The sequence below is a fragment of the Myotis myotis genome, unplaced genomic scaffold (assembly GCF_014108235.1).
Source record: "Myotis myotis isolate mMyoMyo1 unplaced genomic scaffold, mMyoMyo1.p scaffold_m19_p_4, whole genome shotgun sequence".
NCBI classification, from domain to species: Eukaryota; Metazoa; Chordata; class Mammalia; order Chiroptera; family Vespertilionidae; genus Myotis; species Myotis myotis.
The window spans coordinates 110,012,542-110,033,751 of NW_023416346.1; the positions used below are offsets into that span (position 1 = coordinate 110,012,542).

Below are 21,210 nucleotides of genomic sequence, written 5' to 3' on the forward strand. Positions count from 1 at the left end.
AACTATTTTGAAGAATCTAGAGACCCTTTCATACATTGGCCTCCCTAGTGCAAAACAGCCTCTTTAATGTACTGTCACAAAGGCTTCCTCTTCCACAATTTTGCCAATATGGTTTCCTTTTCTTGGGATTGTCTTTCTGGGTCCTTACCTGCCAGTCTCCTATCATCAGATTATTTGTGGTTATTACTATTTATTTGATCTTATTTTTATTTAACATAGTTTCATTATTTTAACAGTTTATTCACAAATAAAATTATGTTAAAATCATTAATCTCGTATCTACTAAATGTAAGTGTTTAACACATAATGGCACATAGAATACTAACCTCCATAATTCTTAAAACACTGCTACCAGCTGATTTTTATCTATCTATCTATCTATCTATCTATCTATCTATCTATGCTATGTGCATGTGCATATACATATAACTATATACACATATAAACTTATGTGTGTTATTGTTACAAATATTTGCACAAATAGGTTTACTTTGTAAAATATACACTTTGCCTTTGAAAATGACTACTAAGTTCATAAAGATGTTAATTTTAATAGTTGAAGATCCATCTATTAATAGTTCCAAAATTTCTGTTTTGTAGCTTCTTTATATTACAGGCATGTAAAATACTTGTGAATATTTAAAAGGATAATAGAATTTGGGGTAATTTTCAATATCATGTTATTTGGAATTAGGGTGCCTCTTCAAATTAAGAGCACTTAAATAAATACAGCCTCATGTACCAGGCCAAAGAAATAGCAAATCTTCTCAACTTAAAACAAAACAAAACACAATGATTTAGAGTGCATTGGAAGTACTAAAGTGGTCATTTCAAAATTGCAAAAAAAAAAAAAAATTCTGCCATGTCTCCTTTTTCCCCAATTGATCCCCCCCAGCCACCCCGAGCAAGCCCCCACCGCCCCAGTGTCTGTGTCCATTGGTTCTGCTAATTTGCATGCATACAAGTCCTTTGGTTGTTCTCTAACCCCCCCCCCTGCCATTTGTCTCTGGATCTATTCTTGTTCATCAAATTAAATATCTTCTTTGGCTTGAGTATTTTTCTGAGATATTTTTCATGTGTTGATTTTATTTTCACATTAAATTAAATATACATATGTATGCATATGTGTCCATTTACACATGTAAATATGTTAAAAATTTCTATGTATTCCCAAACTTATATATTGGAATATCTTATTATAAAAAATACGTATTAGCAAGGATTCAAAAGATTTCTTGACTGCAAGTCTTCTCAGACATTTCAATTTGCTAATAGGCATTTGTGGGCCTCCATGAAGGGGCTAAAGTTAATATCTCCCAAAATTACCCGTATGAATATACCCCAAATAATAGCTTATTTTTTGTTCATATACAATGTGTTGTATTAATATCTGAGAGGCAACTGAAGGGCCAAGGTATGTATGTGTAATAGCATTTAGCTAGTGTGCATTAAATTGGAGAAATGCAACATAGTTAAATCAGAAATGCTTTTTAAATCTATACCAATGATGATTACATTATGAAATGAAGAAAATATTTCCGTTTGAATTCTGGGAATTCCATAGTGGAAATTATAGTGCTACTGTAGACCCCAATAATTCTAGCCAAATACCTATTTTAAATTATTTTTAAGCTGATAGTTTCTTCACTCACTTTTTCAACAAATATTTTTAATAACCTACTATATGCCAGGTATTATTCATGAGTCTTTGCTGCATTTATTTTACATTGTAAGGTACCTAGAGTGTATAACCTCATTTATTAAATTATTAGAGGGCCAGTACATGAAATTCATGCACGGGTAGGGTCCCTAGGCCTGGTTGGCAATCAGGGTTGATCAGGGCCTTCCAGGTACTGTCCAGGGCCTCCCTTCATTCCGCACCACTCCCTGGTGGTCAAGGCACATCATAGCGAGCAATAGAATTCACAGTCTCCCAGGCGAACTCTCGCAGGGACACTTTGCATATTAGCCTTTTCTATATATAGATCATGTTACTCGACAGGCGATTTCTTACAAGGCAATTTCTTATGTGTTGGTGCTTAACTTGGTGGAATCCAAATCCCTTTTCTTTCACTTCTTCAACAGCTATACTTAGTGAATAGAATTCTGCCATGTTACTAATTTGTTAGTTCATTGAAAACCCTTATTAAAATGCAGATGTTATCCTGTGAATGATGGCACTTTAAACCACTATAAGCCACTAACACATTATTGAGATTTATTTTATCAGTTTAATTAGATGGTAATTTAGCTTGGCCCTGAGGAATTAGGTAAACTCCGTGATATGGGAAGGAAGAATGAACATGAGGCAGATCAATGCACAGGTACAGCCAGACCCTTTATATGTGACACTGCATGTACCTTCCCTCTTAGGAGCAGGATACTGGCAAATGCAGGTCCACCTGCAAATCTCTCTCACTGACAGTCTGCCCTTCTCCAAAAATTCATTCTAATTGTAGAAAATAAGTCAAATGACTATAAGGGGCACTTTTCTGAAATATTTTACTCTGATTATTTAATGTATTTCATGTTTTATTCTTTTTAAGCAAAAGGTCAATTATAAGCTAATACAGTTTGTTGACCAATTAATGCCATTCGTGGGTTTATCCTCCCCTTTTTCATTTTATAGCTTACCATGGGTAATTTTATAGATGATGCAGTAAGAGGGGCTACCTAAGAGCAAACAGTCTTACTGCTTCTTTCTCTATGTAAAATCATAGCCAATCCATTTTGACTCAATAGGCTGATTATTCAAGGTCTTTCTGACCAGTGACTTAATTAAAAGCACATAAGGGCTAGTACTGTCAGAACTCAAGTATTACCATGTCATTTATGTATATGCAAAACAGTGAACAGAAGAGACAAATCCCCATCTCTTGTTTTTTATATGTTTTATTAGTTAGGTTTTTTCCCCCTCTTTGGTAACACGGTATTTTTGTGTGTGTTACAAATGCGTTTATTTTACTTGCCTTTTTAGGCTTATAATTTCTAGAAATGATCAAGGAGAAATAAAATAAATATAGCTCCTTACTGTAATGATCCCTAGAAGGAAACATAATTGTCTTTCTCTGAAGACTTTTGTGACTAGATCTACCTGTGTAAGAAAACTTAATTCTTTCACAGTCCCATGTCACTTATGAGCTATTAGAACCCACATAAAGCCTGTCATCCTATTTAGGATTTACATGATACTGTATTATTATTTTAAATAATCTATGATATTTAAGAATGTTCTCTTGAAGAAAGATAATCAGATAAGTCAACAGAATTTTATACCATGGCTCACTTTAAATCATCAATAAATAAAGTGAAATAAGCCAGTCAGAGAAAGGTAAATATCACATGATCTCACTCATTTGTGAAATATAATGAACAACATAAACTGATGAACAAAGATAGAACCAGAGACATAGAAACATCAAACAGACTGCATAATCTTTTTATTTTGAAGGTTTGCCGCATCTTTTTATTTATTTATTTTTAATTTCTTTATTAAGGTATTACATATGTGTCCTTATCCCCCCCCCATTGCCCCCACCCCCCTACTCATGCCCTCACCCCACCGGTGTCTGTGTCCATTGGTTAGGCTTATATGCATGCATTCAAGTCCTTTGGTTGATCTTTCCCCCTTATCCCCACCCTCCACTACCTTCCATCTGAGGTTTGATGGTCTGATTGATGCTTCTCTGTCTCTGGATCTGTTTTTTTTAAATTTTTTATTGATTAAGTTATTACATATGTGTCCTTATCCCCACATTATCCCCCATCCCCCCCCACTCGTGACCTCACCCCCCCCCTGTTGTTTGTGTCCATTGGTTAGGCCTTTATCATAGAATATAAGTTCTTTGGTTGATCTCTCCCCCTTACCCCCACCCTCCCTTACCTTCCCTCTGAGGTTTGACGGTCTGATTGATGCTTCTCTGTCTCTGGATCTGTTTTTGTTCATCAGTTTATGTTGTCATTATATTCCATAAATGAGTGAGATCATGTGGTATTTATCTTTCTCTGACTGGCTTATTTCGCTTAGCATAATGCTCTCCAGTTCCATCCATGCTGTTGCAAATGGTAAGAATTCCTTCTTTTTTACTGCAGCATAGTATTCCATTGTGTAGATGTACCACAGGTTTTTAATCCACTCATCTGCTGATGGGCACTTAGGCTGTTTCCAAATCTTAGCTATGGTGAATTGTGCTGCTATGAACATCTTTTTTATTTTCCACCTTTTATTGAATTTATTGGGGTGACACTAGGTAACAAAATTATACAGGTTTTAGGTGGACAATTCCACAACACATCATCTGTAAATTCTACTATGTGTTCACCATCCAAAATCAAGTCTCCTTCCATCACCATTTATCCCCCCTATACCCACCTCCACCTCTCCCACCCTTCCTCCCCCCGCCAATGGCACATCTTTTTCTTGATTAACATTAACAGAATAAAAAAAGGCTCTATCACTATATTACTTTTCTCCAGATTCTAGTCTGTTTTTGTTAGTCTTTGAAGACATTGATACATCTCTCATACACCATATTTATATTAGCTATAAAGGTAATTTAAATGAATATATTATAATAATATGGCATATAGCACATTTTCCTTCTTTAGTTACTTTGACCTCATAACTCATAAATGTACCAGTAATCACAACCCATTTGACATATATTGAGCAGAGAGAATTCTCTTAAATCATGGAGGAAAACAATGTGTTTTAAAAGCTTACGTATGATGCACCATTTGTTTCAAAACAGGAATGCCTTCATCTTGTGAACTTATGTCGCCCTTCAAGATACAAATTTTAAGTAATAAAAAGAATGTGATCACTAAAGTTTCAGAGAAGCCAGTTATTTTTAAAAAGCATTGAGTGATATCTAGGTCTACTCACAGAGCTCAAAATCTCAAAGCTGTCTCTACCTCAACTTTAGTTGTTATAAATCACAGTTTTGCCCCCTAATGATCCTTTTTAAACATCAATTGAGCTTTTCATTTCTTAATAAAAATAGGTACTTCGGGGCTTTCTTCCACATCTCTTGATTTTCATTCCCAGAAAATGAGGATAGTGTATTCCTTTGGGTATATATCATTAGTAAGGAATATGAACAGAGAGAAATATAATGAATTAGTACAGCTACAGCACTTCCTTACTAATGATGCATGAATATCTATAATGATATGAGGTGGTAAAGAACATTAACAAAAGCAAGTTGATTTTCAAAAGGGTAGACAGGATTTGTACAGATCAGAATTCAGAAGGATATAATTATTCAAGCCAGAGTTAATGAAATTCAAATGAAAAGGCAAAATCTGAATATGAGTGCATGGATTTTGCATAAAGAAGAGAATATGAACATGATACTTCTAATTACACTGATTTTTAAGTAACTGTCTGAATTTTTTATTAAACCAAACTGAAAATCACTCAGTGGATATAGTTTATTCATTATGGACTTGCATGACAATCAAAAGGAAGGATATGTTTTAAGGAGTAGATAGTAAACTATATCTCCAAATGTCTGACTCTTGATTAAATTTTAGAAGTTTCCTGTATATGAAAATTATTTTACATCTCTCCCTAAAAATCTATTTATGTACACATCTATATATAAAAATTGATTAGAACTTTATAATAAATGAGAATATTCAAAAGTTATAAAACTGAGTTTTCTAGAAAATGAGTTGACATTTTCCCAATGATGTCAAAGAATTATTTTCAAGTATTTCTGTTTTTTCATAAAAGTTCACTGGATTATTCCTGTGGTATGTACCACTTAACTTTTCTTATCCATGGGTACTATGTGCCAAGATGACAGGAGGAGCTAAGTCCTCCAATAGATCAGTCTTCATTAAATGTTTTAAATGTGTGATATTAACCTTTTAGAATTTAACTTACAAAATACAGCTGAGTCAGTGCCCACAGCTAATTGTAACCAGAAGGCATTTAGGAATTATAGGCATTCTAATTTAATTTATTTTGCACAAGAAAAATAGAAAGAAGATTACTTATTTATCAGTAACAAATATTGCAATTGTGTTAAGGTAGCAAATATTGCAATTGTTTTATCATTGAAATCTTTTCTAAAGTGATAGAATATACCTTTCCATTTATTTGATTGCTTTTATCAACTATACCATTTTTAATATTTCTAGATGGGTTGGAGTATCTCATCATGCCATGTCTGAGCATGGAATTAATATGATATGGCAGAATTAATCCACGTATTTATGTGGATTGTTACCAATTGCTCTAAGACTTATCTATGATAGTCTTTAAAATAATCACAATATGCATAGTCATAGAGCATGCCCTGGCTGTAGTATGATGGCTAATAATTCTTTGAAGGTGATTACAATCAGGCTCATAAGGACTTCATCTTTAAAGGGGGGGGGGGGCAAAATTGGTTTCTAGAACCAGATACAAAATCTCAATTATTTAAAAGTTCTGGATTTAAATAGATGCCATAACATTCTCCTAAAAAAGATTTCCATTAAAATGTAGACAGAAATGTGTTGTCTGTTGATGTGCTAGTGAATATTTATTATGAAGAAAATAAATATGTGAATCTATATATAATAAAACAATCTATGACAGACCCATGTGGTCATGAAAACTCAATAAATGAGAAGCCAGAGTACAGTATGCTCTGATTCTCAGAGCTCTGGTTCAGGCCTGAAGCTGATGTCAGATCTTATTTCTGAGACATAGAACTCCAATCTTCAGAACTGTATGGTGAGAATTATTACTTAAATAAATCTAATTTTGTATGTAAAATTTCTCTATGAAAAACAAAAATTATCCACAAACACTGAAGAATTGGAAATTTGGGTTTTAAATTATATTTCAGTAAAACTAAATCCAAGGCAGTTGTCAAATGTGAATTTATTTTAGTGCCCCCTTTCTTTATTGTATTTAACTTTTTAATTAAGTTCCTTGCTATTTATAATTCATAATTACTATAGTTATAAGGCACCAATATGAATTTAAGACAGCCAAGAGCATCTAAAATATAGATAATGAAGATCTAGGGAACTACATGTCAAAAGAGAAATAGAAAGGAGATATAAACAACTTAGAATCATTTTCCTTTTAAGAGAAAATGATAACAGATATCAAAACCTTTTGGAACTTACACTGATTTTTAAAATGAGACTCATATGTTTTCTAAATATTTTAAAGATATGTCTCATTGTAAAACAGGTCTTTTGGTTAAACAAAAATACATACAGTGTACATACAAACATACATACATATGTACAAAAGGTTCTAGTCTTTTACTCAATTCTGTCCCTAATAACAACAACAAAAGACCACTATTCTATAGAAACTTACAGATATAAAATGGATACAATTAAGAAGAAAGGTAATTTCACAATTATATAAAAATTATATAGAAAATATTCTTGCTCTAACCGGTTTGGCTCAGTGGATAGAGTGCTGGCCTGCAGACTGAAGGGTCCCAAGTTCGATTCCGGTCAAGGGCATGTACCTTGGTTGCAGGCACATCCCCAGTAGGGGGTGTGCAGGAGGCAGCTGATCGATGTTTCTCTCTCATCAGTGTTTCTATCTTTCTATCCCTCTCCCTTCCTCTCTGTAAAAAATCAATAATATATATATATTTTTTTTAAAAAAGAAAATATTCTTGTTTCAGATAATGTAGAGCTGTCTTTCTCTATGGAATTGAAACAGCTGATGCATGTAATAAAGAGTGTGTAACCTCATAGGGAAGGCAGGGGAGAGGGGGTGGAAGAGGTCAGCCAAAGAACTTGTATGAATATATGCATAACCCATGGACAAAAACAGTAGTGTGGTGAAGGCCTGGGGCAGGGGACAGGTGCTAGCTAGAATGTGTCAATGGGAGGAAAAGGAGGACATATATAATACTTTCAATAATAAAGATTAAAAAATAAAACAAAACTGACCTAACCTGATAAAAAAGAGAAAAAAGAGAAATTTATGAACTTGAAATCTTTTTTAAGAGCTATAGTAACCAGTCTAAGGGAATTTGTGAAAGTCACAGTAAATTTGCTTGACCTGTGTTGTTAACTCTACTGGTTAGGGGTTATTGTTTAGCCTAACCTGTCACTGAAAATTAGAAATTCAAATAGCCTCCTGACTTATTTTTTCTTTTAAATTGGTGAAATGATTGGTTTGAAATGGAGAAATTGAGAATTTGGATTTAAAATATCTATGGTTAAATCTATGAATTGTCCTCATCAAACTCTAGCTCCAAATTCTACTATTATTTTAAATGGAAAATTAGAAGTGCATGTAGATTATCATTCCATTGATCATGAAGGAATATATCAGGTATTTGGTTATATGCACATTAAACCAAACTTTTCAAATGGTGTCATTATGCAATTTAAGCTAATTTATGTAATTTTATGAATTTACAGTGCCATAAGTAGAGGCATCTATGTTAGAATTATTTTTGCATTATATACGAATTGAGTAACAAAATCCTAGACCTGAGAAATTAAAAAGAAAACATAAACGGACCAGCATATAATTTCACTCATCTTTGTGTGGTTTCAGTCTGGGATCCTAAACTCCACTTAATTACATTACTGCAAAAGTGAGGATGGTCTTGTCATAAAGGCTGTGTAGTAATAAATGGCTGTGTTAGCAAGCCTACCATCTGCTACTGAATCCCTCAGCTGACCCCATCAACAGGCAGGTGACAGTTGATTAATTCAAAACAAAGTTACTGGGAAACTAATTTCAATTCCAAGAATTTTGCTGCTTATATATACTGTAGACAGAAGAGAGCAGAGGTCATCTATCTTTTTTAATTTGCATGTCAAATAGTATCTATTTCTTGCTCTTATAAGGAATAGGTACTACTGGTTAGGTCCAAAAAAGCTCTGAGCTCCAAATGCCTAACACATCTAGCACTCGAATGCCATGTAGGGAAGTAAGATGCAGGTGGAGAGGCTAATGCTGCCTTAGATTTTAGGGCTTTCTGGAGTTCTTATTAAAATGTGAATTCTAGCCTGTCTGGTGTGGCTCAGTGGTTGAGCATCAACCTATGAACCAGAAGGTCACAGTTTGATTCCTGGTCAGGGAACATGCCTTGGTTGCGGGTTTGGTCCCCAGTAGGGGCCGAGCAGGAGGCAGCCAATCAATGATTCTCTCTTATCGATGTTTCTATCTCTCACTCTCTTTTCTGCTCTAAAATAAATAAAAATATATTTAAAATGTGATTTCTACCCTCAGTCATAATAATCTAGTACCTTAATTAGCAGCTAACTTACTAAGAAACTAGCATTAAAGAAAGGACCTGATGTCTGCAATTTGGAGGAGAGGGGTGCTCAGTATAAAGTACATACCAGCCAAAAATACTTTGCTCTCCTTGTGCCTCAATCAAGATGAGGGGGAAAAGTATAGAATAGGTTCCTTTGATGTGAATACCACAGATGTCCACATCCTACCCCATACTGAGTTTACAAGGAACCTTAAAGTTACATTTAAAAAAATCAGTTGTGAAAATCATCCTTTTCTCAGGGTAACTACATTATGGCTCTTGGTATTTCATTCTCGTATTCATGGTGCTAATGTGTATGTAACTCTTATTATAAAAGGTTCTATCACTTTTTAGAAGAAATAATAACATTTTTACTAGACATGCATTTTTATCCACTTTCAGCTATAAACTGGAACCTGTATAAGCTCAATAGATGTCTTTTCACTATTAGGAACCTAAAAGAATTGTTCTTTTGTATATCTATACCAGCACACAGTTCGTGAAGAATCGGTGACGGTGATGACTGAAGACATGCCTTTGGAAATTTCTTATGTGCCTTCTACTTATCTGACTGAGATCACTCATGTCTCACAAGCGCTATCAGAAGTGGAACAACTTCTTAATGCTCCTGACCTCTGTGCTAAAGATTTTGAAGATCTCTTTAAACAAGAGGAGTCTCTGAAGGTAAAAGCAAAGCACTTTCATTTAGATTTTACAAGATGATCACATTGATCATTGGCAGTACCAAAAATTATTGACTTACTAGTAAGTGTATAAAGTAACGGCACTTTGACTTACACATGGGATTCTTAAAATACTTTATAGAATGCTTAGCTTTAGAAATTTGGGGAGGAAAGTGAAACATAAATCCAAAGAGGTATTTTATAATATTTAATGTTGAGAGACCTCCTAAAACACAGGACTATAGAAAAATAATGGCTTAACACACATTCATTCAATGCAGAAAGGACTCAACAATAAACAAGCTTTAAAACCCCCCCACAGCCCTGGCCGGTTTGGCTCAGTGGATAGAGCGTCGGCCTGTGGACTGAAGGGTCCCGGGTTCGATTCCGGCCAAGGGCATGTACCTTGGTTGTGGGCACATACCCAGTAGGGGGTATGAAGGAGGCAGCTGATTGATGTTTCTCTCTCATCGATGTTTCTAACTATCCCTCTCTGTTCCTCTCTGTGAAAAATCAATAAAATATAAAAAACAAACAAAAAAAACCCCACAAAAAACAGCTTTGATAGAAGAACAGCTTATTCCTAACTGATACATTACTTTCCTGTCCTCTCTTACAAAAAAGAAAATAAGATGAGGTTTTAGATTACATCTACTGTAAGTTGTTTCAGTTTTATATTTTTCACTTAAATATACATATTCAATTTCAGATTAGTGTCAGTATCAATACTACACTATATAGCATCTAATTGAATTGAAAGCAATAAAATATTTTCTTGAAAATTACCAGGCAAAGTCTACCAACCAAATCCTGTGTTTTTTTTTCAAACCACCAACTACAAGTTCTGAATTCCAAAGACAAAACATGATAAGGAAATAGGCTTTGAGTTTTAGAGGGAAGTGTATGAAGATAAATGAATATAGCATCAAGGAAATGTCCACAGTAATGTGTATCTCAAGATAATTTTTGTGATCATACATTTCACACTCAAAATGAAATATTATAGTATAACCAGCGCTTGGTATTTTCCAGTGCAAATAGCATAAAATTATAAACAGAAGATAAGTTTGCTCTCAGCAGCACATATTAGCCAAAGTATTTTATACTCTAAATGATATTTTGAAAGCTCATTCCATATCACACATTTATTTGCATAAGTATACAGATAGATAAAGCTATTTGTTTATTTTGGAAATCAGGGTTGCAATATCTTAAGTGACTTGAGTTTTATATCTTACATTACATCAACTAAGCTCTAAATTACACACTAAAGTAAAATAAGAGATGCATGGCTCTCTGGAACCATTCCATCCATTTCAGTATACTGCTATTTCTTATTCTCTTTGAAGTAAAAGTCAAATGACTGATGAGTACAGTGAGGAAAAGAAACCCGATCAATTGATAAAAGAGACATGCCAGGACTTCTTTATTATTCACAATAACTAATTTCTCATGACAGTGCAGTTTTTAAGTTCATCATTGTCATTCAACATGTAAATCACTGCTAATGAGCTAATATTCATTCCTTTCCATGTTCATGGACATATGGGTCAGGAGAGCAGTGACCCCAAACTTATTAAGTTGCCAATTGAGTATCTTTGTTTTTGTACATCTTAACCCAGCACACTCAGAATGATGGGCTCCTGGCTATACTCATAGCTAATCATTTGTTCTTCCAGATATATTTAATAATATTGTGACTGACAATAATATATAAGGAAATATATATGTGATGGTATTGATTGCTGTGGTTTATAAAAAGGCATTGTGGGTTTAATTTAACTGGATTATTGAATCCTCATTAGATGTAGTTTTGGGCATAATTCCATCTCACTCCCAACAAATCTCCTACAGGAGACAAATGGGCTTCCTACCTTTATGGGCTTTTTGAAAGGGGATAGTTTTGATCTGTCTTTTCAATGAATATGCATTTCCTCTTAAAGGCATTCATCTTTGTCATTATCCAGTAGTAAAAATAGAAAAGGAATGAATAAATTGTACAGTTGCTGGTTGGGAAGGTTTGAAATTCAATTGTGATTGATTTTATTCCTGACAGATTTGCATGAATCAAATTATAGAACTGTAGTAGGTATTGCTGTGGTTTAACATACATATTTTTTGCAAGTGCAATGCAACACAAATGAGATGTGATAAGTTAAAATAATTACTTTCTGAACAAAATATAACTGACACAGCACATGTGATTTTCACAAATGTATTGAATTTGGAAGCTACCTAATCATTTTGACAAGTACTAAGTAGATAAATACCTATTTACATATGGAAATCTGCATTTAATAGATAATACACTAAATAGCTAAGGCATAGCTAGCAATGAATGAGGAACATATACCTAAGTAATATTTCTTCTTATGTCAAAGTCAATATTAGTATTGTGAATCAATTCATTGTGACTGTAAAAAGTTCATAATATTCATTACATAAATGGTAGTACCATAATTTTGAAAGGATTAATTTTTTGGAAGTTTCAATCAATATTAGAAATAACTTGCAATTTATTTTTAAGAAAAAGTGGATTGTCAATACAAGTTGACAAAATATAATTACTATGCTAAATAATCTAATCTTGTTTTAAAGTATTTAGTATGAAAGTATGAACATAATAAAAGAGAGTAGGATGGTGGTTTCCAAGGGGCTTGGGCAAGGAGTGAAATGGGAGTTGCTGTTCAATGGTATAAAGTTTTAGTTATGCAAGATGAATTAGTTCTAGAGAACTTCTTACAATATTGTGTCTGTAGTAACAGTAATGTATTGTACACTTAACATTTTTTTACGAAGGCAGATCTCATGTTGTGTTCTTATCCAAATAAAAAATTAAAAATACAAATAATCCTATATAATAAAGAGGTAATATACAAATTGACCACCATACCCTCATGCAAGATGGCTGCCCCCATGTGGTCACAAGATGGCCACCACAAGATGGCCAGCAGGAGAAGGCAGTTGTGGGGTGACCAGGCCTACAGGGGAGGGCAGTTAGGGGCAACCAGGCTGGCAAGATGGGTAGTTAAGGGCAACCAGATTGACAGGGGAGGGCAGTTAGGAGTGACTAGGCAGGCAGGGGAGGGAAGTTGGGGGAGGGTGACCAGGTCTGCAGGGGAGGGCAGTTAAGGGTGACCAGATTGGCAGGGAAGGACAGTTAGGGATGACCAGGCTGGCAGGGGAGGGCAGCTAGGGGTGACCAGGCTGGCAGGGGAGGGCAGTTGGAGGCAACCAGGCCAGCAGAGGAAGGCAGTTGCAGGCAACCAGGCTGGCAGGGGAGGGCAGTTAGGAGTGACCAGGCCAGCAGGGGAGAGCAGTTGAGGGCATTGGGCCATCAGGAGAGAGCAGTTGGGGGATATCAGGCCAGCAGGGTAGGGCAGTTGGTGGTGATCGGGCCTGCAGGGGAGCAGTTAGGCATCAATTAGGCTTGCAGGGGAGTGGTTGGGGGTGATCAGGCTGGCAGGCAGAAGCAGTTAGGGGCAATCAGGCAGGCAGGCAGGCGAGCAGTTGGGAGCCAGCAGTCCCAGATTGTGAGAGGGATGTCCGACTGTGGGATCAGGCCTAAATCAGCAGTCAGACATCCCCAGAGGAGTCCCAGATTGGAGAGGGTGCAGGATTGGCTGATGGACACCCTTCCCCTCCCCAGTGCACGAACTGGGCCTCTAGTAAAGCATAAACAGACATCTTTAGCATCACAATTTTCAAGTTTCAAAAAGTTGTTCCCCTCAGAGCTTTAAAAATTTAAACTCTTGCCGAAACCGGTTTGGCTCAGTGGATGGAGCGTCGGCCTGCGGACTGAGGGGTCCCGGGTTCGATTCCGGCCAAGGGCATGTGCCAGGGTTGCGGGCACATCCCCAGTGGGAGATGTGCAGGAGGCAGCTGATCGATGTTTCTCTCTCATCGATGTTTCTAGCTCTCTATCTCTCTCCCTTCCTCTCTGTGAAAAATCAATAAAAATATATTAAAAAAAAAAAATTTAAACTCTTGCCCTAGCCAGCTTGGCTCTGTGGTTAGAGAATTGGCCTGTGGACTGAAGAGTCTGGGTTACATTCCAGCCTAAGGCACATACCTGGGTTGCAGACTCAATCCCTGGCCCCAGTGGGCATGTGTGCTGGAGGCAACCAGTCCATGTGTCTTTTTTACATTCATGTTTCTCTCTCTCTGTCTCTCCTCTTCCTTCCATTCTCTCTCTAAAAAACAAACAAACAAAAAACAATAGAAAAAAATATCTTTAAGTGAGGATTAACAAAACAAACAAACAAACAAAACTCTTGTCATGAAAGCAGAAATGAGTAATTAAGAGGCCCAATGGAGCCCTAACCGGTTTGGCTCAGTAGATAGAGCGTCGGCCTGTGGACTGAAGGGTCCCAGGTTCGATTCTGGTCAAGGGCATGTACCTTGGTTGCGGGCACATCCCCAGTAGGGGGCTTGCAGGAGGCAGCTGATTGATGTTTCTCTCTCATCTATGTTTCTAATTCGCTATCCCTCTCCCTTCCTCTCTGTAAAAAAATCAATAACATATATTTTAAAAAAAGAGGCCCAATGGAAAGGATTTATTATAATGCCTCTGTATACTGAAAGTTTCAGTTCCATCAGATTCTATTGGGGCCTCAACTAAACCCCCTCCTCACTGAGCATTCCCTGCATTTTGACTAGCAGTTGTCAACTGCAGGTTCCTGAGTCTCTTTGCCTTAGGGCTCTCTCTAGTTCCACAAACCCATAAATTTCAGAGGATTAAGGCTCTGCCTCCCCACATCTCACATCAATTGCCAAACAATGAAAAATGGCTTTCAGTAGATAAATAACTACTCATTCACATCTCCAGTTGGGGTAAGTCTGAGACATGTTGTACTCTCTGACCTGAAGTTCCCCATTGAGAACTGCAGGTTCAGGATCGAGACCCCATTGTACACAGTAGAAACCTACCTCATATTACACTTTTCTGAATTCTTCTCTTAACCCTTCCCACTCCCTTACCATTGCTTCCTAAGACCATTTCCAAGCAAATCACTTACATGCACATTCTATTCTTAGGATCTGTTTCTAGGGGAACCCAACCTAAGACAATTTTGAAAGAAATATTCAGCACTTGCCAACAAAAATTCTGTTGACATTGATAAAGGTAAATTTTAGGAAAAAAGTAAGAACATCACTTCAAATAAGGATGGCAACTGGGTTTTACCAAAAAGTAAAGGGAATCAACATATACAGTACTTAGGCACTCTTAACAATGTACTATATTGACTCATTTAATCTTCCCCACAACTCTATGCAGTATTTGACAAAGTTGATACAACTAGTATTGGTGGAGCAAGGACTTGAACCCAAGCAAAGTAGCTCTTGATCCATGCTTGGTAACCAGTAAACTATACCACTTTCCATGAGGCTATTTCTTGGGTGCTATATTGAGCAGAGCAGGAGTGAATTTTGGCAAAACATTGTAGAATAATGGGGTTTGTCATGCCCAGGTCATAGGAAAATGCCCTGGATTCTAACTCCATCTTAAATCATGCCAACTTAAGAAGATTCCATAAAAGGAAGGAAGAGCCGGAAGGAGGCCAGTAAGGGAATAAAGAGAAAAGGAATGTGGAAGAAAAGAAAGTGTAGGAAAGAAAGAAATCATACATGCATCATTTTGGTTGTCTCATCTAAACTACTGATAATATAGCTGCTCTGGTTAAGGTGGAAATATATATATATATATATATATATATATATATGGCGGTAACAAGAAGTGTGGACATATGAAGAAAGCTCACATGTATTGATAGGACATTTGGGCCCAATGTATAGATTAGATAGGCTCAAGAAGTAAAGGCAGCCTTTGTTCAACCTCAACAGCACTGGGGATAGCTTGTTGTGAGCTTAGAAAAAGACTGTAAAGCAAAATTGTTCAGTCTTCTTTGACGTGTTTAGTTGTTATGCATAACCCTTGAGACCTAAAAGCAATTGTTAGGATAAACTGCTAAGCTAAGGGGTGGGGATTCATTTATTCAAAAATATTTATTAAGCTCTTGCTATGCACCAGGCATTGCTGTAAATGCTTAAAAATTAATAAGCAAAAATGATGGCCCCTTCCCTCGTACAGCTTTTATTATAGCAGTGGGAGAGAGAATATAAGCAAATAATAAATAATTATTGTATACTTAAAGATGAAACATGTTATGAAAAAAAAGAATATGCACAGTTGGGTAAGAAAGTCTAAGATTACTAAAGAGACAGGAGTACTTGGAATGGCAACAGTTGGGATTGCGATTCTACATAGAGTAGAAAGGACATTGGGGCAAAGTTTTGAAGAAGGTAAAAGAATCAGCCATGCTGTCTGGGCATAGTAAATATTCAATGTGGAGGCCCACATGTTGAGAGTGGGCTTAACTTGATCAATGGATAGCAAGAAATCCATTGTGATTGGAACAGAATGAGTTGGTGAGGGTGGTAGGGCATGAGACTAAAGGGGCTGTAGGAGTTCAAGTTGTGGTGGGGCTGGTGGATCATTGAAAAGACTACCTTTCACTCTGAGTGACATAGAATCTATTGCAGGTTATTTGAAGAGATGAGTTCCATGATCTAATTTATGGTTTTAAAAAATCACACTGGTTGAAAGTAGAATTATAGGGGATCAAGATTAAAAACAAGATTTTCTTTATGAGTCTTGCCAGGTGTTTCCCACTTTTATTTTTTTAATTTTATTTATTGATTGATTGATTGATTGATTGATTTGAGAGAGAGAGAAAGGGAGGGAGGGAGAAAGGAGAGAGAGAGAGAGAGAGAGATTTGTTGTTTCACTTATTTATGCATTCATTGGTTGATTTCTGTATGTGCCCTGAGCAGGGATTAAACCTACAACCTTGTCATTTCATAATGACACTCTAACCAACTGAACTACCTGGCCAGGAATCATACATAAATTTTCTAATAGTTCAGTACATGGAAAAATAGGACTTTTATTAATGTACTAGAGGCCTGGTACATGAAATTTGTGCACAGGATGTGTGTGTGTGTGTCCCTCAGCCAATCCTGCACCCTCTCCAATCTGGGACCCCTCGGGGGATGTCTGACTGCTGATTTAGGCCTGATCCCACAGTCAGACATCCCTCTCACAATCTGGGACTGCTGGCTCCCAACTGCTCGCCTGCCTGCCTGCCTGATTGCCCCTAACTGCTTCTGCCTGCCAGCCTGATCACCCCTAACCACTCCCCTGCCAGCATGATCGATGCCTAACTGCTCCCCTGCCGGCCCGATTGACCCCAATTGCCCTCCCCTGCCAGCCTGGTTGCCCTCCCCTACAGTCCAGGTCCTCCCAACTGCCTTCCCTCCCCTGCAGGCCTGGTCCCCCCCCCAGCTGCTCTCCCTTCCCTGCTGGCCTGGTCACCTCTAGCTGTCCACCCCTGCTGGCCTGATTACCCACAATTGCCCTCCCCTGCCAGCCATCTTGTGGTGGCCATCTTTTACCACATGGGGGCGGCCATCTTGTGCAAGAGCATGATGGTCAATTTGCGTATTAGGTTTTTATTATATAGAATTACCATATTATTAGAAGTGATCTTTTGGTCCATATATAACATTTTGAATTATGTGATCATTTAGTGGTTTCTTTAAGGAAAATATAGGTTTTTCAACTAACACATTTATTCAGTTATAAATATAATTCCTTTTTTCAACTGCTTTTATGATTTGGGATTTATTTGTTCAATTGGCTATTTATATTGGTGATTTACTTTACAGACATTAATCTATTCACTGTAATTTAAATCCTACTTAAATCATGTCTACAGTACTTCATTTTTCATGTGTTTTACAGTGAAGAGATTATAGATATTTACTACATTATAGTTGTGCCCAGCTCATATTTATATGTGTTTTGGTACAATTTTCCTTTATCTTTTATACATTTATCTATTTTATAGTAAATTATTCATTCTTTTCTCTCTGCCATTATTTTATCAGGCCCAGCAGTTGTCCGGCTGCATTTTATTCCCATCTCTGCTAAAATGTCCTTTAAAAAGCTTATTCCTACTCCGTCCATTCTCCTAGCAAGACTATTTTGGTAATCCCCATTCTTTAAATTCTGGAAATTAGAAACTTACACATTAAAACTTATAATTCATGAGACTGGTAGAAATGAGGAGTATTTTCCTCTCTTCATGAACAATTCAATTATGATATAGATTTTTGAGCTGTGATATATAATTACTGATTTGTTATTCAAAGATGATGCATAATCCCATGGAGAATGTTTTGGCCAAAATAAATAGTTTTGTTTTGGAAGTGTTTTTCACCTGTGGGCCACAAACAGCGAAGAAAAAAAATATAAAGGTCAACTTACCATAGAGCCACTAAATCTAACTTTAAAAATTTCTTTAGAAGCTCAGAAAAACCTAATTAATAAGTGCTTTAATGCCTTTTGATTGAACACTCTTCCCAATTCAATCTGTCATTAATGTACTGCCTGGTAGCTGGATGAGACATAAAGAGGATAAGAATTAGATTTATATAGGGTGCTGTCTCCATCTGTCAGATAAAGACAAATTCCAGAGGGTGAAAATGACCCAGAGTTTGAGTCTTTGGTACTCCAATTTCTCTTTTTCAACTTTAAGATAGATATACTCCCCAATGGCTGCTGTCACAACAGCTACTAATGGGTTTCTATAATTCTTTTTCCTTAGAAATGGAAGTTGTGGGCTTCACGGTTAACCAAGTTACTACAGGTCTCAAGGCATTTTTGTTAGCTAAAACTCCTTAAAGCCCAAAATGTAAAAACAATAGTGCAGGGTTGTCTAAAGTACATACACATGCATTTAAGTGTATACATATCCATATAACTGTAGTGTTGTTTTTATTAAAATGGTGATACTGAGTCAGCAATAGCAAAAGATACAATTTCACCATTGGCAGTAGTTTGTAAATGAGTCACCTAAGCCTTCTGACCTGTCCCCTATGGTGACCAACCTCCAATATACATAGGACTGGTAGGAAGAAAAAAAAAAAACATCTTGTTTTTCCTGTTCACTACTGTATCTCCAACTCCTAGAAAAGTACCTAGCACTTATTAAGCACTCACTGTACATCAGTTGAATGACTGAATGATAGTCTGGTAAGTCTAGATATGGACTCTGTGATCAAAGAGATCAGAGCAATGTTAATCTGCTGTCAGTGCCAAGCTGAAAAAAGAAACAAAATTAGCCTCTTCTACATTATATTGAGTTAAATCACTCAGATGTGTGAATTCTAATAATCTACACATAAATTCCAGCATGTAGACATGTGCTCTAGATTGTGTATACTGATTTTTAAACCAGCCACTTATAAAAGTTTGTGGCAGAAAATCCACATGCAATAAAAATGTTGGTAATATTTTTCCCAGTCATTGAGCTTTCAGTGTACAGTTATGACAAGAAGTAGGCTAGAGAGGTTGGCAAAGCACTGGATTTCAACCTAAAAGACTTCAATTTAAACACTGAATATCGGAATAGTTGTGGCCTTGGACAAGTCACATAAAACTTTTAAGTCTCAGTTTTTATAACTTTGAAATAATATCAATGATGATACCTGTTCCAGTCTACTTATGTAGGATTATATAAATTTGAAAATTTGTAAAACTCATATTACCTCATCAAATTTTCAAAATCTTAAAAAAATATGGTAAATTAAATGCTTATGCAAATAATCCTAAAAACAAATTGCCTTAAAGGATGTGGTAAACCTCAATTACTTATTCTTTTAAAAAATATATTTTTATTGATTTCAGAGAGGAAGGGAGTGGGAGAGAGAGATACAAACATCAAGAATGAGATAATCATTGATTGACTGCCTCCTGCTTGCCCCTTACTAGGGGTCCAGCCCGCAACCTGGGCATGTGCCCTGACTGGGAATCGAACCATGAACTCCTGGTTCACAGGTCAATGCTCAACCACCTAGACATGCCAGCTGGACAATTACATATTCTTATTTTCATCTCTCTAGTATTTGCTATAGGAGCTCCTTTTATTCTTTAATTTGGCACTCTAATTTTTCTGCATTAATGGATTTCCTTTCCCCACAAAACTGTTCTTTCCCACCCCTTTCCATATCTAATTCTTATAATTCTTAGTGTTATTTTTAAGTCATCAATGTGTACAGTCCCAAATATATATATAATCTCCTATAATAAAGAGGTAATATGCAAATTGCTCTTAAGCTGTAGCTCCACAAGATGGCTGCCCTTCCCAGCCTCTCCCCAGGCCCCACCCCTGATCAGCCTCCCCCACCCCAATTGAGGGTGGGGCAGCTAGCCAATCCCCCACAGCCCCTCACCCAGGCCAGCCATGCCCTCACACTTTCCCCAGGGCTGGGGGTACCCCAGGCAGGCTACAGGCACAGCATTGGTCAGAGGCAAAGGTCCTGGCTGTCCCTGGCCTAAAGAGTCCAGCAAACCTCAGCAGTGACCAAAGATTAAGACCTAGTGGAAAGGTCTCTGCTGGCGCTTATGGCTCAAAGTGCCAGGAGGAGGCCGGTCGTCTTGAACCTGCAACCCTGGCTTCTGCACACCAAGCCTTGGGGCACACCACACAGGTAGTGCCTGTGGGTGAAAGGGTGAGGGCAGCGAGCTGGGGTGTGGAGCTGGGAGGGGCCTAGAGTCTTCGGGAGCAGCCCGCCTGCCGAGGTTGCTGTGACCCACATGCTCGGGCTTGGTCAAAGCCCCTGGTCAGCTCTGCCGCTTGCCTTCCAGGTGCAGCTAAGCCCTGAGCTGGCTGGCCTTGCACTCAGAGAAGCAGCTGTCACTGGGCTCAGTTAAATAAGAGAAATCAAAGAGCTGAGAGGAAATATCCTCCCAGCCCCTTCCTACACCCCAGGCGAGGAAGGCTGGGGATGGGGGTAATGGGAAACGGCTCCCGCTTTGCATTTTATAATGAAAAGACTCCTGCTATGTAGAGAGGAGAGTTGATTAGTTTCCAGCAACACCTGACGTGTTCCCTGCCCCAGCCCTGAAGCCTGGCAGCACCTAGCAAAGGTGTGTCCCCACAGCCATGTTGGCCTGGCTCCTGGAACACTGGGAGCAAGTCTGAGCTGCATAGATTAAAAAAAAAAAAAAAATAAATATTGAAAAACACCTCTTTGTACTCAAATGGCACTATAAAATGCAGATTACAGCATCTAATTTTGTCTTCTGTGTTGATTTTGAGGCAGAATGCAAATAGATTCATGGGAAAAGCAGGAAAAAACAAACAAGAGGAAAGGGAGAGGACTCTACTGTCCACAGCACTGAATGTTGTTTCTTGGTTTTGTTTTTTTGTTATTTTTCC

The 21,210-nt window shown here is 37.2% G+C and overlaps 1 protein-coding gene across 1 annotated transcript in view; it reads left to right on the forward strand.

Moving 5' to 3' along the window:
* DMD (dystrophin) overlaps nt 1-21,210 on the forward strand; it is a 1,824,373-nt gene that overhangs the window by 501,551 nt on the left and 1,301,612 nt on the right. The window contains exon 40 of the mRNA XM_036304100.1: nt 9,732-9,926. Within this exon, the coding sequence (XP_036159993.1) occupies nt 9,732-9,926 (195 nt within the window). The remainder of the gene's footprint in view (nt 1-9,731; nt 9,927-21,210) is intronic.